At 42.1% G+C, this 26,063-nt stretch overlaps 1 protein-coding gene across 1 annotated transcript in view; it reads left to right on the forward strand.

Moving 5' to 3' along the window:
• The first annotated feature begins 4,060 nt into the window (after positions 1–4,060).
• Positions 4,061–26,063, forward strand: part of PMFBP1 (polyamine modulated factor 1 binding protein 1) — a 42,065-nt gene continuing 20,062 nt past the window's right edge. Inside the window, exons 1-4 of the mRNA XM_089903281.1 lie at positions 4,061–4,111; positions 11,015–11,170; positions 20,083–20,325; positions 23,693–23,914. Coding sequence (XP_089759407.1) covers positions 4,061–4,111; positions 11,015–11,170; positions 20,083–20,325; positions 23,693–23,914 — 672 coding nt within the window. The remainder of the gene's footprint in view (positions 4,112–11,014; positions 11,171–20,082; positions 20,326–23,692; positions 23,915–26,063) is intronic.

The following is a 26,063-nucleotide window of genomic DNA, read 5'->3' on the forward strand; positions in this document are numbered from 1 at the left end:
TAAACAAAGTCTCTCTGAGTTAAGAAAGGGGAGGGAGGGACTTCCCTGGTGGCACGGTGGCTAAGAATCCGCCTGCCAATATGGGGGGCATGGGTTCAATCCCTGGTCATGGAAGGTCTCACATGCCACAGAGCAACTAAGCCCGTGCTCCACAACTACTGAGCCTGCGCTCTACAGCCCGTGAACCACAACTCCTGAGCCTGCGTGCCACAGCTACTGAAGCCCATGCGCCTAGAGCCCATGCTCCGCAGCAAGAGAAGCCACCGCAGTGAGAAGCCTGCACCACAACAAAGAGTAGCCCCCACTCGCCGCAACTAGAGAAAGCCCACGTGCAGCAACGAAGACCCAATGCAGCCAAAAATAAAAATAAAACGAAAGGAAAAAAAAGAGGAATAAGAGAATTTGAACATAAGAGAATTTGACCCTGGTGAAATCAATGAAATGGGCACAAATGGGGAAAACAATAGGACCCCAGGTAGGTTTAGCAATCCAGGGGCAGAAAAGGCTTTTGACAAATACCAGGAATGGGGGACAGAGAAGTAAACAGAATCTTAAGATCCTATCCCCTTCCTCTCAACACCTTTCTAGAGAATGGTGGAAATGATGGTAGGTACAATGATGGTAGAGCAGGTCCAAGAGGAGAGGGCCTGAGACCAATCTCACGTGTGTGTGTGTGTGTCTCTCTCTCCTTCTGCATTAGGAGCTTCCTCAGGGGATGAAAAAGGGCCAGAAGACCCAAAGCCTACAGTAAGACAAAGATGTAATCTATGCAGCCTGATGACCAGGACACAGACATCTCAGCACACTTCAGCTGGGAGAGATGCCCATGACCATGGACCAGGAGCCACTCCTGATGCCAGGTTGCATCCTAGGACCTCAGAAATGAGGCACACTCTGGAGAGACCTAAATAGGTGGGAGGAATCATGAACTGCTTCATTTTTAACCTAAAAATGATGGAGTTTTCTCAGAAATAACTAAGATTCTGTTTTCTGCCATTTGGGGGAAATGGGGTTTAACAAAGAGGTTGAGTAATAGAAAAATAGCTACCTTTTCTTTGCACACCTGAGTTCATACCTGCTACACTAGTCACCCATGTGAGATGCAGTGTTAGGTGTTTCTCGGGAATCTGTAAAGTGCTCTACGTGGGGGCTGAGGCCAACTTCAGGGGCACAAAACATCACTATGTTTTGTGATATGACATCACCCTGACCAAGTTTTTGTTTTCACTACAGTTTTTTTTTTTTTTCCTGCTCACAACTGTCACCAAGAAAAAGCCTGCTAGAAAGGCAGATGGCAGAACTTTTGAATACAAAAAGAGTAGTTCCCTGGGCAGTTGCAACAGAATTGGAGATGCTGGTGGAGGAGATGAGGCACGAGGATGTGAATGTCTCAACAATGATGCAGGAGATAGCAGCACAGAAGATGTAGAATCAGTTTAAGAAGAGAGAAGACATTGAAGTCCCGGGCCCAGAGATCAGTATCCATTGATCAGGTAGGGGGCCCCTCCCTCTGTGATGAGTTCTCTCCTCTACAAAATATTTTTCCAGCCACACTCCTCAGAGGGCATTGTGAAGGTTCCCATGTTCATTTTATTAAGCATTTGAGGCTCCCTCAAAGCACTCTTCCTTATCCATCTGGCAAACATTACTGTCAAATGCTTCGAAAATTTATCATATAACCCTTCCCTTTTTTTCATCATAAACACTTCCAAATTGCCTACTGCTGCTGTTAATGACTCACAGGATTCCCATGTCTCCTTCATGGAACACAATTCAGCTCTCTATTTTTCCTCTGACTTATTTTACTTAGTAAATATATTTTCATGCAAATATGAGAGCCTGTGCCTGCCACTTTTCCTTCCAAATGCTCTTGGCCCTTGCAACGATAGCTGTGTAACTCCGTAGTAGATGAAACCAGCACAAGTTAGACAATCATTTTTCTGTCTTTGAGACAAAATTTCATTTGATTTAAGAATCATTTCCTGACTATCCAGTAAGTCTACCTCTAGAGGAATATTATTCTCAAGGATATGTTTACTCCATTCCAACTTTTGTGTGATGCTTGGGTTAAGTTCACGATTCCTATTAAAGAAGAATGTCCATCAAGGTAGAACCTGAACCAGTAAACTTTAGAGCTAAGAAAGAAAACAGTCATTTAGTACAGCTCCTCAGTTTACAGAGGGAGAAACAAAGGCTTGGAGAGGTGAGTGCCTTTCCAAAGGCTACTCCTTGACCTAGATGCTGGGTCAGGATTAGCAGTTTACTGGCCTAGAGACCTATTCAGTGTTCTTTTAGGCCATGCTATTTTTAATCTTCTCATTTGCCTAACACTGTAGAGTAAATGTTTGCGTCCCCTCAAAATTCATGTGTTGAAATCCTAACCGCCAAGGTGATAGTGTTAGAAGGTCGGGTCTTTGGGAGGTGCTTAGGTCATGTGGATGAAGCCGTCATGAAAGAGATTAATGCCCTTATAAAAGAGACCCCAGAGTTCTCCCTTATCCCTTTCACCATGTGAATTTACAGCAAAAAAAGAAACAGCCATCTCTGAAGTGGGTCCTCACCAAACACCTAATCTGCTGGCACCTTAATCGTGAACTTCTCAACCTCCAGAACTGTGAGACAAAATTTTTTCTGTTGTTTATAAGATATGCAGTCTGTGATATTTTGTTGCAGCAGCCCAACCAGCTAAGACACCTTGCATGGAAATGATTTGTAACATTCACCAATATTTCCTCTTGGGGGTAAAGGAAGAATGTAGGCGTAGCCATATGACTTGTTTTGGCCAATGAAATGTGAGCAGAAGTGAAGTGGGTCACTTCTACTTTAAGAACCTGTATGTGATTCACCTAGTTCCCTTTCTGCTGGGATGGCAACAGGCAACATACTAGATGACAGAGGTTCTACTAGCTGAGGACAATAAAGAGCAGAGCCCCAGCTGACTCATAAACGACGTGCAGCACAAATGAAAAATAAACCTTCATGGTTTTAAGTCCCTGAGATTTGTGGATTGTTTGTTACTGCAACATCACCTAGCCTCTCCCTACTGGGTAAGCCCAAGCTACATCACCATTCCCATGATGCATCTCTCTGCATGAAGACATAAGAGGGTAAACAATGCAGCAGATCAGAATACAACCCCATAAAACATTCCAAATTCTCACCAGCATTCTTTCTTCCTCTTGGCTTACATTAGGGATGTGGTTCATTACAAAGAATGAGTATTTTGATAGCTTCTCATTCTTGGAACTATTCTGCAGGTAAGTGCTTGGTGGAAATTTCCTCTGGTCTTAGAGTTTAAAACATAATGAATTAGATTGTTTTAATAAGTGCAGTGCATTATGACTTCAAATGCGTCATCCTATACTTACACACATACATATACACAAATCTTTGGTTTTCTTTGAGGCTTTTTATTTAGATAATTCTCAGCACTTTACAAGTTTCCTAACTTTACAAGCACCAACATTACAGTAACTTGATGCTGCAAAAAATCACATTATCAGATATTTCCAAATTAATAGTTAGAAATTATGGAAGGGAAGCTCCCCATGGAGAGGTAAGAGAGCCTCCCTGGCCTTGGGTAAGTCACTTAGCCTCTCTGGGCTTCAGTTTCCTCCTCTGTAAAATGGGGACAGTAATAGTATCTACCTACCAGGGTTATCATGAGAATGAAGTTGGTGTGCACATCCCATTTGATTCATAATTAGTAGTTAACTATATTTGAGCCATTGAATACTTAGAAATCTAGAAAGTAAAATCATTTCAGTCCTTTTACTTTCCAAGAAAGATGTGTTCAGAAACTATTTAGCCTACCAAGTGGTGATTTTTCGGAAAAGATGTAAAACCATGGTCCTGTCTTCCTAGCAAAGGCTTTAACACACTTTTGAAAACACAAACAGATGGGTAGGCAAGTAGGTATTGCTAACAGTTTGGAAATTTTTCCAAACTCCCTGCTCAGAGCACACATCCAGGTGGGAAAATCTTTAAAGGGCCAGACTCATTTATGCTTTTTCCATCTTAAATTCTTGGACTTTTTCAGGTTTATAACAAAGCTCAGGAAATGCTAAAGCTTAAAGGAGAATTGAGAGGTACCCAGGAAATGAAAGATGAGGTAAGCATCCTCACTCCTCTATGTACGTAGAGTTGAAACTTTGCTACAAGGGACATCTTTTCCAGTTTCATGATTCAAAATTCCAATAACAACATCCCAAAATGTCACAGACAGAGGTGGACAGCAAAGCATAACATTTAAAAGCCCAGACTTGAGCTAGGTGAGTCTGGGTCCATATCTAATAGCAGTGTGATATTGGGCATGTTACTTACCCTCTCTGAGCTTCCTTTGCCTTACCTAGAAAATATGAATAATGAGCACCTATTTCAAAGGCTTGCTGTGAGGATTAAGTAAGATACTGCATGTAAAACACCAGTGCTTAGGGCTTAAGCACTTATTAAATATTGTTGCCGACATTTTCTTTTTATCTGGAATGATATGGAAACGGAGTGCTCTGATGACTCTATTATTTTGGTCAAACTGTGTTTATGTATTCCCTGACTTGTTCCAGAAAGGACTTAAAGGGGATGTTTTGGTTAGTTTAGGGTTGTCCCACATGACATATGCTTTTTAACAGACCTCCTACCAAGAGGTCAGCAGCTTCTAAAAGAGGTGTTTCAGCTCCTTTCCTGCTGGATTACTAGTGGGAGCCATTGAGGATTCACTGAAAGTTCTGCAGGGAACGAGGATCTGGTATGGATTTTCTAGAAGGGCATTTCTTCATTCAGCTGATATCTCTGGGGCACCTTCACTGTGCCAGGCATTGTTCTAGGGCCTGGGGATAAATCAGTGGACAAAATCGACAAAGATCCCTGTTCTTGTGGAGGTTACTTTCTAGTGAAATAATTTCTCCAAGGATATGATATGATGGAGAAAATTATGTGGCAGTTGCCCAAGTACCAGCAAGAATTGGCCCATCTTCCAAAGGTGGTGGACCACCTGCCATATGCCATGTGTATCCTAAGCCATATACTTTGTACAGTGTGCCAATTTTTAAAGAATTTAGAACACAATGAAATATACTCAGTCTTCACTATATGAACATAATTGGCTCCAAAATTTTTGCTCACAGGCAAAACCTCATGTAAGTGCCCATTAATTCCCATCACAAGTAAACAAAAACTGTAATTTTTTTTTTTTTTTTTTGCGGTATGTGGGCCTCTCACTGTTGCGGCCCCTCCCATTGCGGAGCACAGGCTCCGGACGCGCAGGCTCAGCGGCCATGGCTCACGGGCCCAGCCTCTCTGCGGCATGTGGGATCCTCCCGGACTAGGGCACGAACCCGCGTCCCCTGCATTGGCAGGTGGACTCTCAACCACTGCGCCACCAGGGAAGCCCTGTAATGTTTTTATAGATGGAAAAGCAAGCTAAGGAATCAAGTTAGTAATATCAATAAGAATGTTTGAATTTACTGTAGATAACTTTAAACTCTTATTACACAAGTAAACTGTAAAAATTCCTGTAGCAATGTTAATTTTTAAGATTTCCTGCTTTTAATGTAAAATAGATAGCTAGTGGGAAGCAGCCACATAGCACAGGGAGATCAGCTTGGTGCTTTGTGACCACCTAGAGGGGTGGGATAGGGAGGGTGGGAGGGAGGGAGACACAAGAGGGAAGAGATATGGGAACATATGTATATGTGTAACTGATTCACTTTGTTATACAGCAGAAACTAACACACCATTGTAAAGCAATTATACTCCAATAAAGATGTTAAAAATAAATAAATTTAAAAACTAAAATTGTTGGTAGAACAAAAGATTTCCTGCTTTTTCTTTTTTTAAATTAATTTATTTATTTTGGGCTGCGTTGGGTCTTCGTTTCTGTGCATGGGCTTTCTCTAGTTGCGGCGAGAGGGGGCTACTCTTCGTTTCGGTGCACGGGCTTCTCACTGTCGTGGCTTCTCTTGTTGCGGAGCACGGGCTGTAGGCACACAGGCTTCAGTAGTTGTGGCTCACGGGCTCCAGAGCACAGGCTCGGTAGTTGGGGTGCTCGGGCTCAGCTGCTCCACGGCATGTGGGATCTTCCTGGACCACGGATCGAACCCGTGTCCCCTAGAAGTAGCAGGAGGATTCTTAACCACTGTGCCACGAGGGAAGCCCAGATTTCCTGCTTTTTAAAACATAAGTCTCACTAGAAACTGATATATTTTGAATGGTAGTCATGGCTAAAGGTGGTTTTCCATTGTTTATTGAAGATTTGTCCTTATCCTCACAAAGGTAATTTCCCAAAGATGACGAATTTTATGGTATTGTCGGTGGACTCCAGTATTACTCTCGAAAGTGCCACCAAGCTTTCTTGTTCAAGTGCCAAATCCTGGGAAATGCTGCCGTCTTGAGTCTTGGTGATGCTTCTAGGGCCTGAGAGTGCTACTGAATCACAAGCTTCAGTTTAATGTCAGCTCCCCACAAGAAGAAGCATGAGACTATCTGTCAGTATTTTGAAGCCTAGAGCAAAATTTCTTCCTGGCTTTTGAAATACATGTTCAAGAAGGCATGCTCTTTGAAAAAAGACCCTTTACTCAATACAGAAAATTTGCTTCAGTAAATAACCTATTTTCCAATCACTGCCATGCGTCTGGTAGCAGCTGTAGCCTCAGCACTCACCATTTTGCCTGTGCTTGGTAGCTGCTGCAGATGTCACGTGCCTTCAAATCAAGTGACCAGGTTCCAACCCCATATGAGCAAAACTGGGTACAGGCACACTTCATTGTATTGAGCTTCACTTTATTGCACTCCACAAATATTACACTTTTTACACATTGAAGGTTTGTGGCAACCCTATGTCTAGCAAGTCTATCGACACCATTTTCTTTTTTAACATCTTTATTGGAGTATAATTGCTTTACAATGGTGTGTTAGTTTCTGCTGTATAACAAAGCGAATCAGTTACACATATACATATGTTCCCATATCTCTTCCCTCTTGCGTCTCCCTCTCTCCCATCCTCCCTATCCCACCCCTCTAGGTGGTCACAGAGCACCCAGCTGATCTCCCTGTGCTATGCGGCTGCTTCCCACTAGCTATCTGTTTTACGTTTGGTAGTGTATATATGTATCGACGCCATTTTCAATAGCATTTGCTCACTTTGTGTCTCTGTGTCACATTTTAGTAATTCTTGCACTATTTCAAACTTTTTCATTATTATATTTGTTATGGTGATCTTTGATCAGTGACCTTTTTAAAATTTTTATTGGAGTATAGTTGCTTTACAATGTTGTTAATCAGTGATCTTTGACGTTACTTTTGCAAAAAGATTGCGACTCACTAAAGGTTCAGATGATGGTTACCATTTTTTAGCAATAAAGTATTTTTAAATTAAGGTATGTAATTTTTTAGCTATAATGCTTTTGCAAACTTAATAGACTACAATATAGTGAAAACATAACTTCTATATGCACTGGGAAACCAGAAAATTTGTGTGACTTGATTTACTATGATATTTGCTTTATCTCAGTGGTCTGGAAGCACACCCATAACATCGTCGAGGTAATGCCTGTATCTAAGTGCACGGCTTATGTAAGTGAAACTCACCTAGCAGTGGAGGCTTGTGATTTCGGCCGTTGTTGAAAACTTCAGATCTAGGACAGGATCAGATGGTGCCTGAGGGTCAGCATTAGACTCTCAGTTCTTCTCATGCCCCAGTACTGGTTACAGAGCTTTGAATGATGAAATGTCAGATTAAATCAATTCCTACTGCATATTAATACTCAAAAGGCATCTGCCTGGAATTTAGCGTTCATAAAGTACATAAGATTAGAAATAGTGTACAGTGACCTCTGTGCACAATATTAGCAAGAAATTAAGTTTACTGGAACCTCAGAAACACTTGCCTTTATGGAGTTCTGAGGTGAGCACAGCCTCTTCTTACAACTACCTACAGTAAAAATAATACATGGTTCATGGAAATCACCTTATTACTCTCCCAGGATTTTCATTCTGTTCTGATGAATAAAAACCCTTGTGTAATTTGGCCTTCAGGAGTGAATGGTTAGGTTCTGATTTCAAAAGCAAATTTCATTTGACATCCAGCAAAATACATTTGTTATTCAACTGGTTTAGGGCATCCTCAAAGAAAGGATTATTTATTCCAAACCTCAAAGAAATTGCCTCAGAGACTCTGAGTCAATGCTAATGTCCAAATTAGATGAGATCATCTACATTAAAGATCCAATTCTGAAACCCTAGTGGTGCAACGATATTGGGCAACAGGCCTACTGCTCAGGGGACATCTAAAACTAGAAGGAGTGGGCTTTCTTTTAATTGGCCTGAGAGAGAGGGCATTGAGCTTTTAACATAGAGAGGCTCAAGTTGTATGTCACTGGTACTTTGTTAATAAGTCCTCAGTGTGCCAGGCTTCATATGCAACAATCTGGTGACATGGCCCTCACCTTAGGATGCATATATTCAGCATCAAGGCAAGAGTATAGGGCATTTGACACTTCCATAGAGTAGGCATTGTATTGTCATCTAATCCGCTCATAGATGCGAAAGACAGTCCTGTGGCAAGGGGGGAAGGGATCCCTAGGGCCCCACTCCCGTGAGTCTCCATACTCTATTCCCAGTATGGCAGCTATGAGAAAAGGGATTTAAAGCACTAGAATCAAACTGCTGCTCCTTTTTTTTTTAATTTATTATTTATAAGTTTATTTATTTTATTTATTTAATTTTGGCTGTGTTGGGTCTTTGTTGCTGTGCGCGGTCTTTCTCTAGTTGTGGCGAGCAGGGGCTACTCTTTGTTGCGGTGTGCAGGCTTCTCATTGCGGTGGCTTCTCTTGTTGCAGAGCACGGGCTCTAGGCACGCGGGCCTCAGTAGTTGTGGCACGTGGGCTCAGTAGTTGTGGCTCACGGGCTCTAGAGTGCAGGCTCAGTAGTTGTGGTGCACGGGCTTAGTTGCTCTGCAGCATGTGGGATCTTCCCGGACCAGGGCTCAAACCCGTGTCCCCTGCATTGGCAGGTGGATTCTCAGCCACTGCGCTACCAGGGAAGCCCAAACTGCTGCTCCTTGTCAGGTCAAGGATTTTGTTTTCTATTTAGAGAACAGTGTCTGTACACCGTTTTTTAGCTGCTCTACACATATTCTCTTAAGAGAGTCCCTGGTAATTGTCTTAATGGTAATTACATGCTTGGGGCAGTTGACACGCACTGTTATTTTTCAGAAAGTGGGCAACAAGGGACAGGAGCAGGAGAGGAAGAGGGAGAGTTTTGAGATAATGAAATGCTTTTAATGACAGAGCCACACCGTTAACCTAATTAAACTGTAAAGTGGTTTTAAAAAAATCCAGGTACTAAATGGAAATGAAGGCATAAATCAGCTGAGACAGCGGCACTTCTGGGAAACCTTCTGAATTCCGAATACTCTGACATTGCCGTGTAGGATTCTCGTGGTTGTTCTCTGTCCACCCCACCTCCCCGGCCTTGTGCAGAGGTCTCTTAAACTGACCTGTCCAGTAGGCTTGATTTATGATGTCCATATCAGGTCTCCGGCTCCCTCGGGAGTGTGCGTTATATAGCTCATATATTTAAGAAGCCAGTGCAGTCAGTGGGACATGGTGGCAGAGCACTGGCTGCAGGGTCGGGAGAGCAGAGCTCTCCTCATTCTGCTGCTAACCACCTATGGGACTTTGGACACTGTCACTTGGATCACTTTGCCATTTCTGTGCACTCATGGCTTCTGCGTGCTTTTGCACCTGCAACTCTCTTAGAAGAATTGCCCTTGGGCTTTTGGGTTCACTTTGCTCATAAGAGCAGAAAGCTGGAAGTCCTTGGGAGCTTACGTCCCATGAGGCAGCCCTTAGCCATTGACTGGCTGATGCTGAGGCTGACAGCCCAGCTTTCATTGCATCTAAGCAGGACAGACTCTGAGGTGTAACTTACACTCTGGAGTTTCCTGTGGAATTAGGCTGAAGCCACTCCCGCAAAATTTGTCTGAAATCGTGCCCTTGCTCGGTTTCTTTCTCTTCCCTGTCCTGCTTCCCCCACCTCCTTGCTGATTTCTCTTGGGAGTGTTTCTTGAATAGATGCCATGAATCCTCACCAAAGAGCCTGCTCTGGGTAATTTAACATAAGCAAGCACCTACTATAAAAGCACCAGCCACAGTTCCAATATCTAAAACTTGGAGGTGGTAGTGCTTGCCCTCAAGAGTGTTACAAAAGGTTTGCACAGTGATAGGACTCAAGCACTGGACAGGTTCACAGAGGGCTTCTTGCTAATTTCTTTTTACACCGTTGTCACCCACAACACTGGGAGTGGAAGGTGGCGTCCTCTATGACAGGGCACCCACCCTCTTCCCACAGCTGTACACCCCCAACCGCACCCAAGCTGCTATGCTCCCCATTCTCTATTTTGATCTTGATCACTAATTTCCATCTGACCTAGCAGTAATTAACAAATCTTTTTCTCTCATAATCAAAGACAGGGACCTTGTGCAATCAGCCCAGGGATTTTACTTTTATTCCCATTGGTGTACGCCTCCAAAGAAAAGCACTAGGTTTATAGGTGAGGGAGGTCTTTGGTTTAGTGGGTAGAAGGGAAAGTTAAGAGACTTTTCAGAAGCCACATCAACTCCATCACTGATTCACAGTAGTCTTGACAAGTCCATTTGACATCTCACTATGTTCATCTCATCAGTGACAGAGCCATTAATATTTATAGACAGTCCACTAGGTACCTGAAATTATTCTAGGCACTGACTTTCTCTTGAAAAGCAGGGGAGGCATCTATGATGCACCCACAGTAGTGGGTGAAGATTAATTAATGTAAATAAGTAATTGTCTGAATAATGCAGAGCACCCGGACACCTCACAAATGGATACTGTGTAAACATTACGCTGGATGAGTAATGACAGCTAAGGGTTGATGGACAAATTTCCAGCAAATTTAAAGTCTCTGTCAACCAGTGAATGAAAGGAAGCATTTTCTTGATAGTTCATAATTGATGCTTTTGTTTTTCTGACTGCTGAGGCGGGGGAGAGAGACCGAGAAGTGAGCAGCCTGAACAGCAAGCTCTTGAGCCTGCAAGCTGACATCAAGAATCTACACGATGTCTGCAAGAGACAGGGGAAGACCCTGCAGGAGAATCAGCTCTGTGTGGAGGAGGAGATGATGGACAGCGGCCACGTAAGGGCTTCAACATCCGTTTCCCACCTCTGCCCCCCCGCTTCCACCTCTGCCCCCTTGGGCAGGACCAATAATAGAAAGTTCTTCCACTGGTCATTCAAGAGCATTTATTGAGCAAGCAATGAGAAAGAATTAAACACACACACCCTAACACACACACACACACACACACACACACACACACAAATGCCATCCCTGCCCTCAGGATTTTTCAATCTAGCTATCTCCAAGGTCATCTACATCTGAGCCTCTGTCTTTTCCTTATCTGGCCTTTCACACCTGGCTTTGCAGCATCTGAGGCCCATTGCCCTGAAAAGACCAGATCATAGTTATATAAAGAGAGTAGCATCTCTTAATGGATTTTAGACAAACTTCTAAATCACCCACGAAAATAACAACCATCCCACTTGCTCCAAGATGTCACTTCCTATCGGTGCAGCAGGAGCTCTTTATTGCCACACCTGCAGCTCTCTGACTACAAGCTTTTCTTCTGGAAGCAGGAACCCAATCATAGGACAAGCTGAAGTACAGAAGAGTTAATACCCCTAGAAGCAGCCCTCAACCAATGACTGATGGGGAGATGGTTGATTAAATAACCTATCTCCCTTGCCCTATCTCACTGGAGATGAGTCCAGGCATGCTCTTTGCTCTGTCCCAGAGTTCCTCAGTGGGGCCCAGCATCAGTTGCCCAACAGTGCTAACTAGGTTGGTAACACACCCTTTCACAGTTTCCTTCCCTGCCTTGTTCATTTCCCCGCTCCCCCTACCTGAGCTTCCTAAAATCACCTTCCACATAAGCTACTACTTGACGTCTGGTTCCTTGCCATAGGACTTGCTTCCAGAGGTGCCCAAGCCAAGATACTCAGTAACACCTGTCCTGAACAGGAGGACCTCCTGGCATGATCATCTTTCTTGAGACTGTGATTTTGAACTAATACTTACCCATAGCCTAGGCAGTTCATCAGCTGAGGCAACTTCATTTCACCCTGAGGTTTTCTCCCTTGGAAACTCTAGCTCCAAGCTCTTTAAGCCAGCCTCTAAATTTTTCCACACAAGCTGGGGAGCCAGCTGGGAGATATTTTCCCATAGCTCTGTAAACACTTTGGGTTGCCAAGAACTCCTAACTTGCAGTCTTCATTTCTGCTTAGGGACTTGAGTCCTTGGCAAACATAAGGCAGGTACTTGTTGCACAGACCTGTTGTTAGACCTCCAAGTTAGCGTCTTAGGTGCTGTGTAAACAATCACCATCATCTTCAACGTTTGCAGTCAAGGACCTGGTCTCTCTTAATTGTGTCTGTTAAGAGTTCTCCCGGGACTTACCACCTCCCTATAAAAACCACAGATTGTTCCTCTGCAATGCCCTAAAAATGCTAACAACAAAGTAATTCTACCTTGTCTTACTGAGCACTACTGTCCTTTCTGTAGGAAGTCACAAATATAGAAAAATCCATTGGTTTTCCTAAATGGATCCCAGGAAGAATATTACCATAATTTATTTTCTTTCAACGTTTTAAGATATTGTCACCATTGCTGTTGCAAGTTTATTTATTCCCCCAGTCAGGGATAGCCATGTGGCAAATAAATGTACCTGGCAACTTGGAGGGAGAAAGGTATTGTCACATTTTTATTCTAATTGCCCAGAAGAAGGTCGAACAGCTTGAAGCAAGCTTTAAAACACGCTCTTTTTTCCCCAGCACTTAGTGCAGAATTTAAATTGCAGACTACGAATACAAATACACAACTAGATGTAGATTTAACATTCATCTACTCAGAAAATCATGCAAGATCTGCCTTCCACAAGGAAATATAATATGGGAACAAAGGGGGAACCCAAGACTTTCTGAAATTTTGACTAATATCTGACAAGGAGCTGGAGAAATAAGCAGGAGGTCATAGTTCAGGACACAGTTGTGTGAAAAAATCAAAATATTATATCAGATGTTATGTGTAACTAAAGGAGTGGCAGGCAGAGGGTAGGTGACCTTGTAAATCAAGAATACGTTGTGCTCCAAATCCCACGAACAGAGAGAGCTGTGCCTAGGGAAAACCAAGTGAGGTGCCTAGGGTGCAAAAAGTGCCAACCCTGTACTTGCTCAACCCTGAGACTGAATGCCTCCTTTAAATTTGCACATCACTTGCCTCACTCTAGTCCCAACCCTGCTCACGTATCAAACGTGCCTCCATTAAAGTGAAAGGAGAAAAGGACAACAGAGATATCATAGTAAAATGATGATGAAACCAGAAAAAGAGCAGTTTCCCAGGCTCCTTTGGCCCCGGCGGTGGCATGGAGAGAATACCCTGATATTCAGTAGAGTCTAGATTGCCAAACTCATCTTTGCAGTGGACTGAGGAATTATTTTTAGCAGAAAACTGTAAGAAATTTGATTTCTGCAGATAAAAGTAATTCATTGAATATATAAAGATTAATACACTCGATGGAAATTATCACACAAAGATATCATTTTGAATCATTGGGAATAAAAGAACTTTAAGAGAAATTGCTAAATGCAATGTGGGATCTAGGATTGGCTCCTGGAACAGAAAAAAAAATAGTAGAAGAACTGATAAAATCCAAATAAACTATGTAGTATAGGTAATAGCAATTTACCAATGTTAACTTCCTAGTTGGACAAATGTACCATGGTTATGTAAAATGTTAACATTAGGGGAAGGTGAGTGAAGAGTATATGGGAACATTCTGTACTACTTTTGGAATTTTTCTGTAAATCTAAAATTATTCCAAAATAAAGAGGGTTTTTTTTTAAGTGAATCTCTGGTAAATAGAGATCACTGATAAGAAAAATGTCTAAACCATGAAGATGTGTCCAGAAGAAATGGATGTCACTGAAACACACAGTTCTACACTCTACCAATATAAGAAAGTACAAGAAATGCAATTTGTAGAAGATATAAAAAGTAATAGGTGAACCTATCTAGTGATATAAGGCTAAACCAGGCTTACATGGGAAATATCTCACTTCCTACCTCAAAAAGAGGGAAAGAAGTTATGACAATGACTGGGAAAAGATGGGGCTTTTCCTCTTAAATGAAGAAAAATAAAAATTAGCAGGGATTCAGTTTTCAGAGCAATGCTAACCTGAGCAGAAGAGTCAGCGCAAACTAGGAGAGGGAATAAAATGGTTTAAAAGTATTTGGAAAAGCCGGCTTTAGGTAAAGCAGCAGGGCCTGATGACATGCTTCGAAGAGAAGCAGCCGCACAGCACAGGGAGATCAGCTAGGTGGTTTGTGACCACCTAGAGGTAGGATAGGGAGGGTGGGAGGGAGGGAGACGCAAGAGGGAAGAGATATGGGAACATATGTATATGTATAACTGATTCACTTTGTTATACAGCAGAAACTAACACACCATTGTAAAGCAATTATACTCCAATAAAGATGTTAAAAAAAAATAAGACCCAACACAGCCAAAATAAATAAATAAATAAATAAATAAAGAGTACTTAAGGAATTGGCAGGTGTTATTACATAGCTGCTAGCAATTATCTTTGAGAACTCAAGGGGATAAAGAAAGTCCCTGTAGACTGAAAAAGGGTAAATGCAGTGCTCATCTTTTTAAAAAGGGAAAAAGGACAATCCCGGTAATTATAGACCTGTCAGCTTAACTTCAATATCAGGGAAAATATAGAACTTAACATCAATCAATTAGCATCAACTTGAAAAGCACAAAGTATTGGGTGGAAACCAACATGACTTTTCAAAAGATGAATCATGCCAGGCCAATTAATTTTCTTCTGTGATCAAGTGGCCACATAGGCAAGGAGGGAGCAGTAGCTATAATCTCTTTGACCATAAGTAGGGCTGAAAAGTAGTCTAAATATGGCAACAGTTCCTACAGGTGGCCAAGTCTCTATCTTTTAAGACAACTGAGGCCTGGACAGAAATCTATCTGAGAAACACTGGTAGACCAGATGGCCTCTGGAATCATGTCCAACCCTGGATGGTCATTTTAGGAACTAATCTTACTTCCATGAGACTATTTCCAACTTGCTCATTTTCTCCAGATCTCAGTTGAAAGGTCAAAGCAGAATCTAGTAAAATATCTATGTCTTCACTCTAAAGAAAACTTTTTTAAAAAAGAAGACAAAGAAGCAGTAGAAAATGCATTGATGCCTTTGTGACACTGCTTTTTGGTACAAATGTAAGTGAAATTCAGGCTTAATCCATAGTACGTCATTTTCTATTCATGTAGAATTAAGAAAAATAATCTTTTGAATACTTAAGGATAAATAAGTAGAAATTTAATAGGTCTCAGATAAGTCTAGGCATTTCTCCAAGTCTTTGAAATTTGATTCCTAAGCCCATAGGTATCTACAGTGTGCAAATGTTTAATTCTCATCCAAGAAAACTCTAGTTTCTCTGCAGGTATGAGCAGTTCTTGGATCTTTATAAGCAGGCAAATTAGATCAGGTGCTACCTTTGCCCTGTACTGCAAGATTTTAGTGAACTCTCATCATCTGGTTGGTCTCTTATATTACCTCAAACCAAAATTAAACCCAGAAGTTTTAACATGTCCTCTGAGGAAGAGATGATTAGCGGTTCCCCAGTATCACTGCCAGGTTACTAAGCTTTATACTAGGAAAGGTCATTCTTTACCCACAGGAGGCTTTAAAGTCAAAGAACAATTATGAACACACCAAAGTATAGATGATGTACTTGGAGGGGAAGCCCTAAGGAAAGAGTTTGGCTTCTTTAAAAGAAGAGCATTTCCCTTATTCTTTTTGGATAATGAAGACACAGTGGGGACATGGAAATAAGGGGAAGCAGAGAAAGAATATAATGAGGAGATTAGTCAGTTTTCAACTGGGTCATACACATCCAGCAGTGGAGAGGCAGGTCCAAATCAATACTTGCACACAAGCACTAGAAGGACCAGGAATCCTGTTTCTTAATTTTCAGAGATCAAGTCACTGTCAACAAAGCCAAGAGAAACAGGATTGGAGCAAAATTTGGTAAGGATTTTACTGGGTATTAGCTTTACTAAAATAAGCCCTTCTGCAGTAACCATACACCAGATGTTCACTCCTTTGCTTTAGTTCTACCCACATTAAGTATTTATTCGTGACCACGTCTTTTTCCGATTAGCTCCCCACCCCACAGTTTACCTGTATAGACAGAGGACTTGGGCTCTTGAGAACCTCCCCCATATATGTTTCTGTGCATGCACACCTGAGCACACAGACACACACACACACACACCCCACTCCCAAGTCCCTTCTCTCTGAACCTCATTCACAGATGAGTTGTAAGAATAGCACAATTCTTATCTTGAAAAGAATGAAAGCACTTAACTAAAAACATTTATTATAAACGTTGGCAATTGTAGCTACACAGAGTAAATACAAAATTCAGCTTTGTTTGGCCTAGGAAAGAATTCTCTCAGGCCAAGGGTTCAGCTTGTCTTTGCCTGGGATTTTTTTTGCCTGGTGACCATTGTGGTGCATTTTCTGTCTTCTCTTTCTGATTGAACTGACACAGTCAGCTGTTGTCTTTCTGGCTCCGAACTGGGCTGATCAGCCTCCCTGATCTTATCTGTGCTGTCTCCACCCACTCTCACTACAGAAGATTTTCTCTCTTTTGGGTCCCAGCTCTTACTGAATTAATCTCTTTAACACTCCATCTCTCCAGTTACTCAGAGAAAAACCATGGAGTTATCCTGCCTTGTATGACCATTATCTCCCACCATCCCACATCTAACGCAGAAGCAAATCCTGTGGAGTCTACTTTCAAATATACATCTAAATCCAGCCATCTCTCCCAACTCCTCCCTTGGTCCATGCCGCCGTCACTTCTCACCTGGATTCTTGCAGTAGCCTCCACGCTGGTCTCGCTGCTTCTATCTTTGACTCCCTACAGTTCATTTTCAATCTAACAGCCAGTGTGTCCTTTGTGACATCTACAGGAGATCACACCACTTCTCTGCTCCGTACACTCCACTGGCCTTTCACCTCCCTAAAAGGAAAAGTTAAAATTTTCAGAAAGGCCTACATGGTCCTAGAGGACCTCACCTCCCTTTCCTTTCTCACCTCATCTGGTACCGTTCTCCCCCTTACTGTCTCTGCTCCAGCCAGAACAAAGTGGCTTCTCAAACACCGCCAGGCCCCTCCCACCTCCAGGCCTTAGCACCTGCTGTTACCTCTCACTGGAGTGTTCCTGTTGTAGATTCCCACCAGGCTCCTTCCCTGCCTTCCCTGGACTCAGATGTCACCTTCTCAAAGCGATCTTCCATGAGAACAAAATTAATTCCAAATTACAACTTCCTCCATCCTGGCATTCCTCATCTCCCTCCCCTGCTTTACTCTCCTCCACAGCACTTTTTCCTCTTAATAAACTACATAACTTACTTCTGTAATTTGCTACCTCTCTCTCTCTCTCTCTCTCTCATTCCCTCTCTCTGTCTCTCTCTCCCTCCACACATTCCCCCCAGTAGATGCAAAATTCTTGAAGGCAGAGATTCTGTTTTATATACTTCTGTATCCCCATTGCCTAGTTGAGTGCTTGGCACATAGCTGGTATTCCCTTAATATTTGCTAAACAAATTAACTAAATGAAAATATATTCACACAGTAGCTACCATGTTAATGTTCATAGCAGCATTACTCATAATAGAAACCGAAGCAATCCAGCTATCTATTAACTGGTGAACAGATAAACAAAATATGGTATATTCATACTATTCAGCAGTGAAAATCAGTATTCAGAACAGAATCCTGATTCTTGCTACAGCCTGGATGAACCTCGAAAACATTACGCTAAGTGAAAGAAGCCAGACACAAAATATGACATATTATACAATTCCACTTATATGAAATGTCTGGAAAGGGCAAATTCATAGAGGCAGGAAACAGATTAGTGGTTGCCTGGAGCTGGGGTAGCAATGGGAGTGACAAATGGGCATGAGGGAATTTTCAAGGCGATGGAAACATTCCAAAACTGGATTGCAATCATGGTTGCCCAACTCTATAAATTTGCTACAAATCATTGAATTGTACACTTACAGTAGTTGAATTTTATGATATATAGAGAATACTTCAATAAACCGATTAAAAAAAGTTTATTTTAAAAAAGTTTGAAATTACTCTGTTAATGAGGCCAAGGCCACAAGCTCAAATTCTTGTGAGCCAATGAGATTGCTTATTCTCTATTTTGTTTCTTTCTTTCCTTCAGTACCTAGCTGTGTGTGAATCTATAATCTAGGCCCTATAGGAGTAGACATAACCCCTGCCCTTTGGGAATTTATAATCTAATTAAAAGATAAGATGCACAGAGATCATTACAATGCAAGGCAGAATATGAAATGCCACATTAAGGACATGCCAGGAAAGTGTTAAGTAGGAAGACAATAAGCAGAGAAGGGCGCTAAGGAATGCCTACAGGCCACCCTCTTCACCCCCCTCTCTTCCACATGTCACCATGTTACTGAAAGTGGGATCTGACTGCTCGCTACTCTAAAGCCAATACTCAAGAGGCAAGGTTGGTAAAAGGAAACTTTGCTTTATTTCAGAGGCTGGCAACTGGGGAGGAGGGCAGACTCACATCCAAAGGCTGACTCCCCCCACTGACAATCAGTGGGCAAGAGCTTTTAAAGCAGAGTTTCAGGGGTGTATATGTGGAGGGAGGGGGCTGCATGCAGAAACAGCACAGTCAGCCCTGACAGTCATCTTGAAATTGGTCATCGGTGGGTCTGATCAGCATCATCTTGATTGTTTTAAGTACAGTTAATCTTCAGTTCCAGGGTGGGTTTGTTCCCACTTCTTTGAGCCCATTTCTCAGAATTGTGGCAGCTTATGTCATGGCTACAGTCTGGTCATCATGTAATTAACTTTTTTCACCTGGGGGTTTCAGCATCTACAAGACAGCTCAAGGGATATGGCTCAGAATATTATCTATAGCCCTTGTGGAGGAACTAAATGTCCTTGACTTTGTTTAATGACTAAACTATTATTAGTTGGTCTTGTTTGACTGCCTTTGACTGCTTTACTTTGCTTCTGCATTTTCTCACTTCTCTGATTAAACTTATTCTTTGGCTAAAGTTTTTCTACAGACAAAAGGCAGGCAGAGCACATGGAGGGGAGGACCATAGGGTCCTGCTCCATTTCAACCAGGAATATTGGGCAAGAAAATATAGAAGCATCAGTGCAAAGATCTCAATTGTACTAGAATAAACAACTCAGGGATGTGTCCTATTAGCAGAATACCTGATACAGTGTAGGTGTTCAACATATGCATGAATGAAAATGTAGGTGGGGTGTGGCAGCATTTCAGGTTGATTGTAGACTGGCAGGGAGAGATCTCACACACACACATACACACGCACACACACACACACACACACACAGCATCTGCAAGGCCACATCTGCCTTCAGAATGAGACAGAGTCAGTGCCCAGATGTGCCTGAGCAATATCTCTGCCTCCCGTTTCCCAGCATTCCAGAAAGCTATTTCCCCAAGAGTTTGTCCTTTTATCTGGGCATTTTTAATAATCAAGTTTAGTCCAAGAACCATGACCAGAAATTCATTCCCTTCCAGGTCAATTGTGTTATCTTTATACGTGAAGACAAAACATAAGCATATTATCGAGTGTATCTTTATACTACTCTCTAGGTTCTTTATGTGAATGTTTTTTCTTCTGACCTACATAATAGGAATGGTAGATCTAAACAGTAGGAAGAAACTATGGTTTTTTCCTTCTTTTAAATCCTTCCCGTAGAGTGAAAGTGCAAAGTGATGTTTAATTGTGAACAGAGTGAAATGTTTAATAAGTGCTCTGGAGATGAAAAGATAAATGGATGGATAGATGGATGTGAATGGTTGAACAAATGAAAAAAATCAAAGAATGAATGCCTGCTTGGTGACAGTCTAAAGCCTTTCTGTATATTTGATCTCAATTACAGAATAAGAAGCAAGTGTCAGCATTTGAGGAGTCACACATGGAGTTTGAGCCCAATAAACAGCGTCATCTGAGACAACTCCAACAACTCAAGAAAAAGTTGCTGGCCCTTCAGCAAGAACTGGAGTTTCGCACCGAGGAGCTGCAGACTTCTTACTGTTCCCTCCTGCAGTATCAGTCCATCCTGGAGAAGGAGACTTCCGACCTGGTTATTCTCCACCATCACTGCAAGATGAAAGAAGATGAGGTATAAATAAAGTAACTATGGAAATGTCCCATATGCCCATGTACCTACAGAAATCAGGCCAAAGCTACTAGAAAGCAAGCATTGGACTTAGAGAAGAGCTTCACAGCATCTTGAGCAGGTTTTATCAACTTTCCCTCTTTAATTCTTGATTTTTTTTTAAGCTGAACAGAGGGAACTAAACAGAATGGCATAATTGGGCGAAAGCTCCAGTATTAATGCACATGGGGTATGTGGTATGTGTGTACATGTGTGTGTGCACGCACATATATGTGTATGGTGTGCATGTAGGTTTGTCATCTCCATTCTATTACCATGGCAATTTAAATTCAAAAGACTCTGGTTCTCTGAGGGTTATGAAGGAGGTATAAGGTCCATTAAGTCAATCATATTTAGAAAAATCAAGTTTGGGTCATATATAAATTCCTGACACTTGCACAGTTGATAAGATAACCAGACACTGAGTCTGAGTCAATCACTGACAGTACCAGATCAGTCATTTTTTTCAGACTGGAGTTTTAGATCACATAGACTTAGCTTAAGTACATTCTGGACATTCATTTCTATTCATGTCCGAGGATAGTATTTTTTTTTAAACCAGAAAGTATCATCCTTATAGAATCCCAAGTAAATTCCAAAGACCAAAGCCATAGAACTGAAATCAGCTGGGAAGTGATAGCACTGGCAGTAGTAAAACCATGGGTTCAAAGGAATGGGACAGGGACTTCCCTCGTGGCGTAATGGTTAAGAATCCGCCTGCCAGTGCAGGGGACACAGGTTCCAGCTCTGGTCCGGGAAGGTCCCACATGCCGTAGAGCAACTAAGCCCGTGCGCAACTATTGAGCCTGCGCTCTAGAGCCCGCGAGCCACAACTACTGAGCCTGCTCTCTAGAGCCCACGAGCCATAACTACTGAGCCTGCATGCCACAACTACTGAAGCCCACGCGCCTAGAGCCTGTGCTCCACCAACAAGAGAAGCCACCGCAATGAGAAGCCCTCGCACCGCAACAAAGAGCAGCCCCTGCTTGCCGCAACTAGAGAAAGCCCGTGCACAGCAACGAAGACCCGACGCAGCCATAAATAAATAAATACATTTATTAAAAAAAAAAAAAGGGAATGGGACAGGCAGCCTCCTCTGGTATTTTCTTCCTCTGCCCTTAAAGATAAAATTCCAAGGGCTATCTTGAATGGTGCTGTTTTAAGAACTAACTCCAGGGGTTTTATGAAGGGCCTTAAAGAACATGGAATTTTTTTTAAAGGAAATATTATGACCAATAAGAATTTGCTGAAAAGGACTGGGAGGGAAAGGAACAAAGAAAGGTTATCCTACATAATATAATCTGGGACAAAGCCTGTGAGCATAAACCATGGTTTAATAAAGCTAATGCAGGGCTGTGTTAAAACTGTCTGGTTCATCTTAACTTAAACAAGAGTCCAGCCTAGATAAAGTCACCCTGAATTAGTTGGGATTCTATTTGGCTGCATATAACAGAAAACCCCATAGTAATAGTGTCTTAAATAAGATAGTTTATTTCTATGACATATAAAAGAAGGTCAGAGAGAGGTAGTCTAGGACTGTTACGGTAACTACATGTTTCATCAGATACATAGGGTTCTGTCTTTCAGCACCTCCATCATCAGCCCAAGGCTTCCATTTTCTAGTTCACCTAAGACAGCTGCTGGAGCTCCAACCATCACATCTTCATTCCAAATAATCGGGTGGGAGGTGGGGTGGGGAGAGAAAGGCACACTCCTCCCTTTTAAGGACACTTCCCAGGAGCCGCACACAACACTTTCACTTATATGCCATTGGCGAGAATTAGTCACGTGGCTACAGCTAGTTCTTAGGAAGGCAAGGAAATGCAGTGTTTTAGTGAGGCTCACTATTGTCCCAAATAAAGTCAAGGTGTGGGATTCGGCAAGCAGCAGTCACAAAATGGGAAAACTTTGGAAAAATTACTTTAGGCATTCTGCCAAGTTCCCCCAATATTTTGTTCACAGAAGTATCAAACTTCTGTCTAATGTTGGGTTTCCCAACAACGGATCTTAAGGAGATGAATATAAGTACTAGTCAATTCAGGAGGTGATCCCAGGAAGCATGGTGGGAGAATAGGGAAGTGAGTCAAACAAAGGCGGGAAGCCCATAAAGAAAATCAAGAGGATCACTGCTATGGGAAACTGGGGTTCAATCCCTCTGGAGAATTCTGGGAGATAATGTAGAACACCCCTCAGATTGATCCCAGCCAACCACCCCAGTCATCGGTTGAGAGTTGCACCTGAGGGTATTAAACTCCCCAGTGCTTGTCACTTGCCTTGTCTTGCTCCTCTGCTTGAGTGGACTCCTGGGGCCAGAGCAACGCTCAGGCAAAGAGTTGAAGATGCTTGTGGTTGGAATGGGGTTAGCATGCAAAGGGATGGTGAGTGTCAAGGGGATATGAGCTTCCGTTATAAACGTTTGAATATAAAATATTCCTTTCCTCTTTTCCTTACCAAATAAACACCTCAAACTAAATGATCTTTTCCCAAGACGAATCTCAAATAACAGGCAGCAAATATATTAGCTTAGACCAATAAAATGTGTTCTGTCTGACTTCTACTGAACTATTTGAACCCAAATGAAGCCTTCCTGATGACCCTCCTGCTCTTAACTTTTTCAACACATATAATTCAAGCTATATAATTTAGCTCACTCAACAGTTGTTTGCTAATTTTAAATCATATCTCTCCCCGATTTGTAAGAGTTTGTAAATTCTTTGAGGGAGGAGCCTATGTTATATAGGTATACATACCCCTAAGCACCCAAAACAGTGCTCATGAGCATTCAATAAATATCTGTCAGTTGGTTGACTAATTAATTGATTAGGAAGAAAAAGAACCTAAATAAGGATGCTGCAAATCCCAGAGGAACTTCGGGTCATGTTCCCCCACTATCTCTAGGGAACTTTGCTGACATGGGCCTGTGTGCACGAGGGGCTCCACATTTTCTAAATTAGACCTCTAGAGAATACATAGGAAAGAAAGAATACTGGCATTTTAAGCCCTTAAAAAATGGAGCTATACATTCATTCTTATTAATCAACTAACAAGTCTTTATTGAATTAACTACATACCAGACAGAATGAGAAATAGATATGGTCCCTGCCTTTAAGAAGCTTACCATCTAAACAGGACAAACTTTAAAAAAAAATTTCTAATCATTAACATTCTGATTTTATGTATTGTAGTTTTTAGGTCTGAGCTGGGCCTGTTCTTTGCATCTGGGTTTCTAGTTAAGATATGAGACTCCTCTGCATGTGGTCTTATAGCAATATCCTTTCCTCGTTAGATGCTTCTATGGGTTCAGTGTTGTTGTTTTTTCCTACACCAACAGGTGATTCTCTATGAGGAAGAAATGGGAAATCATAATGAGAACACAGGGGAGAAGCTCCATTTGGCCCAGGAGCAACTCGCCTTGGCCAGGGACAAAATCCTCTCCCTAGAAAGGAGCTTAAACCTCTACAGGGATAAATACCAGACTTCCCTGAGCAGCATCGAGTTACTGGAGTGCCAAGTGAAGATGTTGGAGGGGGAGCTCAGCAGGATCGTCAGTCAGGTAGGACTTAAACCAGACCACTCAGACCAGGAGCTCCCAGCTGGTCCCTGTAACAGTCCCAGCCTCTCTGCCAGAAACCCAAACCTTCAACCAGTTGTCATTCCTTCCCTTGAATTTTGTAGCCCTCAGTTTTGAACTTCCAGCCTTCACATCTCCTGTAAGATTGCTCCTTAGGAATTTTAAAACTCCTTAATTAATTTAAGGAGCCACAACTTCAAATAAGGCAGAAAGTGAATTACCAAATGAGCTCTCAAATCTTCCATGTTGCCATGGGGGTCCGGCAGGGGGCTATTCCAGGTCACAGGACTCATGGAAACCATAGCTTCAGGATCAAATAGGAGGAGAAAGCCACAAAACATAGCAAAGAAGTGACTGAACTTGTTTCTTTTTTCTTTCAATTGCTTTTTAAAATTACACAAGTAATACAACAATATAGGCTCTCTAGACAGAATTATGGAGATTAAATGTAAAAGTCTACCTTCAGCCTTCTCCACCCCACTCTTCTCCCCCTAGGCAATCACCCGAAATGTTCTGGCAGTCTTCCCCATCCTATTGCTATGTAAAAAATTAGAGTTTTCTTTTTACATAAATGAATCATTTTATAAATATGGTTCTACACTTTGCTTTCTAAATGTATATCTTGATGGTTTCTTCTAGTTACTACCTTGTATTCTGTAGTATGACTGTACCCTGTACCATCTACTGACCTGTTTGTCTACTACAAACAAGCTGTAAATGAACATCTTTATCTCTACGGGGTTAATTCCTGAAGTGGGATTTTGCTGGGTTAAAGGAAATGCTTATTTTTAATGTTTAAAGATACTTCTAAATTGAACACCAAAAAGGTTCTACCAGTTTACACTTTTACCAACAATAATTTCCCTACACTCACAGGGTATGTTTTCAGTCTTTTTAAGTTGTGCTAAACTGATGCATGGGGAAAAAAAATAGATTTTCTCATTTTCTCAATTTTTATTTCCTTTAGTTCTAATAGCTGTGGGTTGGGTTCCCCAGGAAGCAGACTCTGAGACAGACTGGTATACAGGACGTTTTTAGAGAAAGCTCTTGGCATCAACACCTGTGAAGGGGAAGGAAGCAGGGTTGGGCAGATGGAGAAGCTGGGCTCTGATGGTCCCAGCAAAGGCCTCAGCCAACCTCATGGAGAGCTCTGGGGCTGGAAGGACCTTTAGAGCTATTCTAAATTGGGGAGAAGGGAGCTGGCCTTTATAGCTCCATGTTGATCAGTGATTGGATGTAAGCTGTCTTCCTAGGGAGAGACATGACCTTGGGCAAAAGTTTTCTTCAGCCCAGGCAATCCCCAAGAGGGCTGACAGCTGAGGCTATCTTAGGGCATCGCCCCCAGCACCTGGAGGAGTAAGTCCTTCACTGCTGAAGGGGATCTGGGAGGCCCATCACAGCTCCCACCTTGTGAATGAAGTAATGAGCCTGTTCATAAGTGTATCGGTCCTGTGGATTTCTGTTTTACGAATTGCTTTTAAATCCTTAACCAATTATTTATTGGGTTGTTAGTCTTTTTTGTGTTGACTTATAGGAGGTTCTTAATATATTACAGGTAATAATGCTTCATTATATAAGTTATAAATATTTTCTCCCAGTTTGTAACTTTTCATTTTCTCTTATGAATGGTATTTTTCAACATACAAAACTTTTGAATTTTTATGAAGTTAAATCTCTTAGCTCTTCTTTATAGATTCTAGGTTTTATGTCTTGTTTAGGAAGGCCTTCATTACCCTCAAAATTGCAAAAGTTTATCTTATATTGTCTTTTAGCACTTTTTAAAAATTTATTTATTTTATTTATTTATTTTTTAGCTGTGTTGGGTCTTCGTTGCTGTGCGTGGGCTTTTCTCTAGTTGCGGTGACCGGGGGCTACTCTTCGTTGTGGTGCGCGGGCTTCTCATTGCGGTGGCTTCCCTTGTTGCGGAGCACGGGCTCTAGGCATGTGGTCTCAGTAGTTGTGGCACGTGGGCTCAGTAGTTGTGGCACGTGGGCTCTAGAGTGCAGGCTCAGTAGTTGTGGCACGTGGGCTTAGTTGATCCACAGCATGTGGGATCTTCCTGGACCAGGGCTCGAACCCGTGTCCCCTGAGTTGGTAGGCAGATTCTTAACCACTGCGCCACCAGGGAAGC

This window comes from Delphinapterus leucas, chromosome 20, assembly GCF_059928025.1.
Source record: "Delphinapterus leucas isolate spDelLeu-1000000601 "Yukka" chromosome 20, BTC_Dleu_Yukka2, whole genome shotgun sequence".
Lineage (NCBI taxonomy): Eukaryota > Metazoa > Chordata > Mammalia > Artiodactyla > Monodontidae > Delphinapterus > Delphinapterus leucas.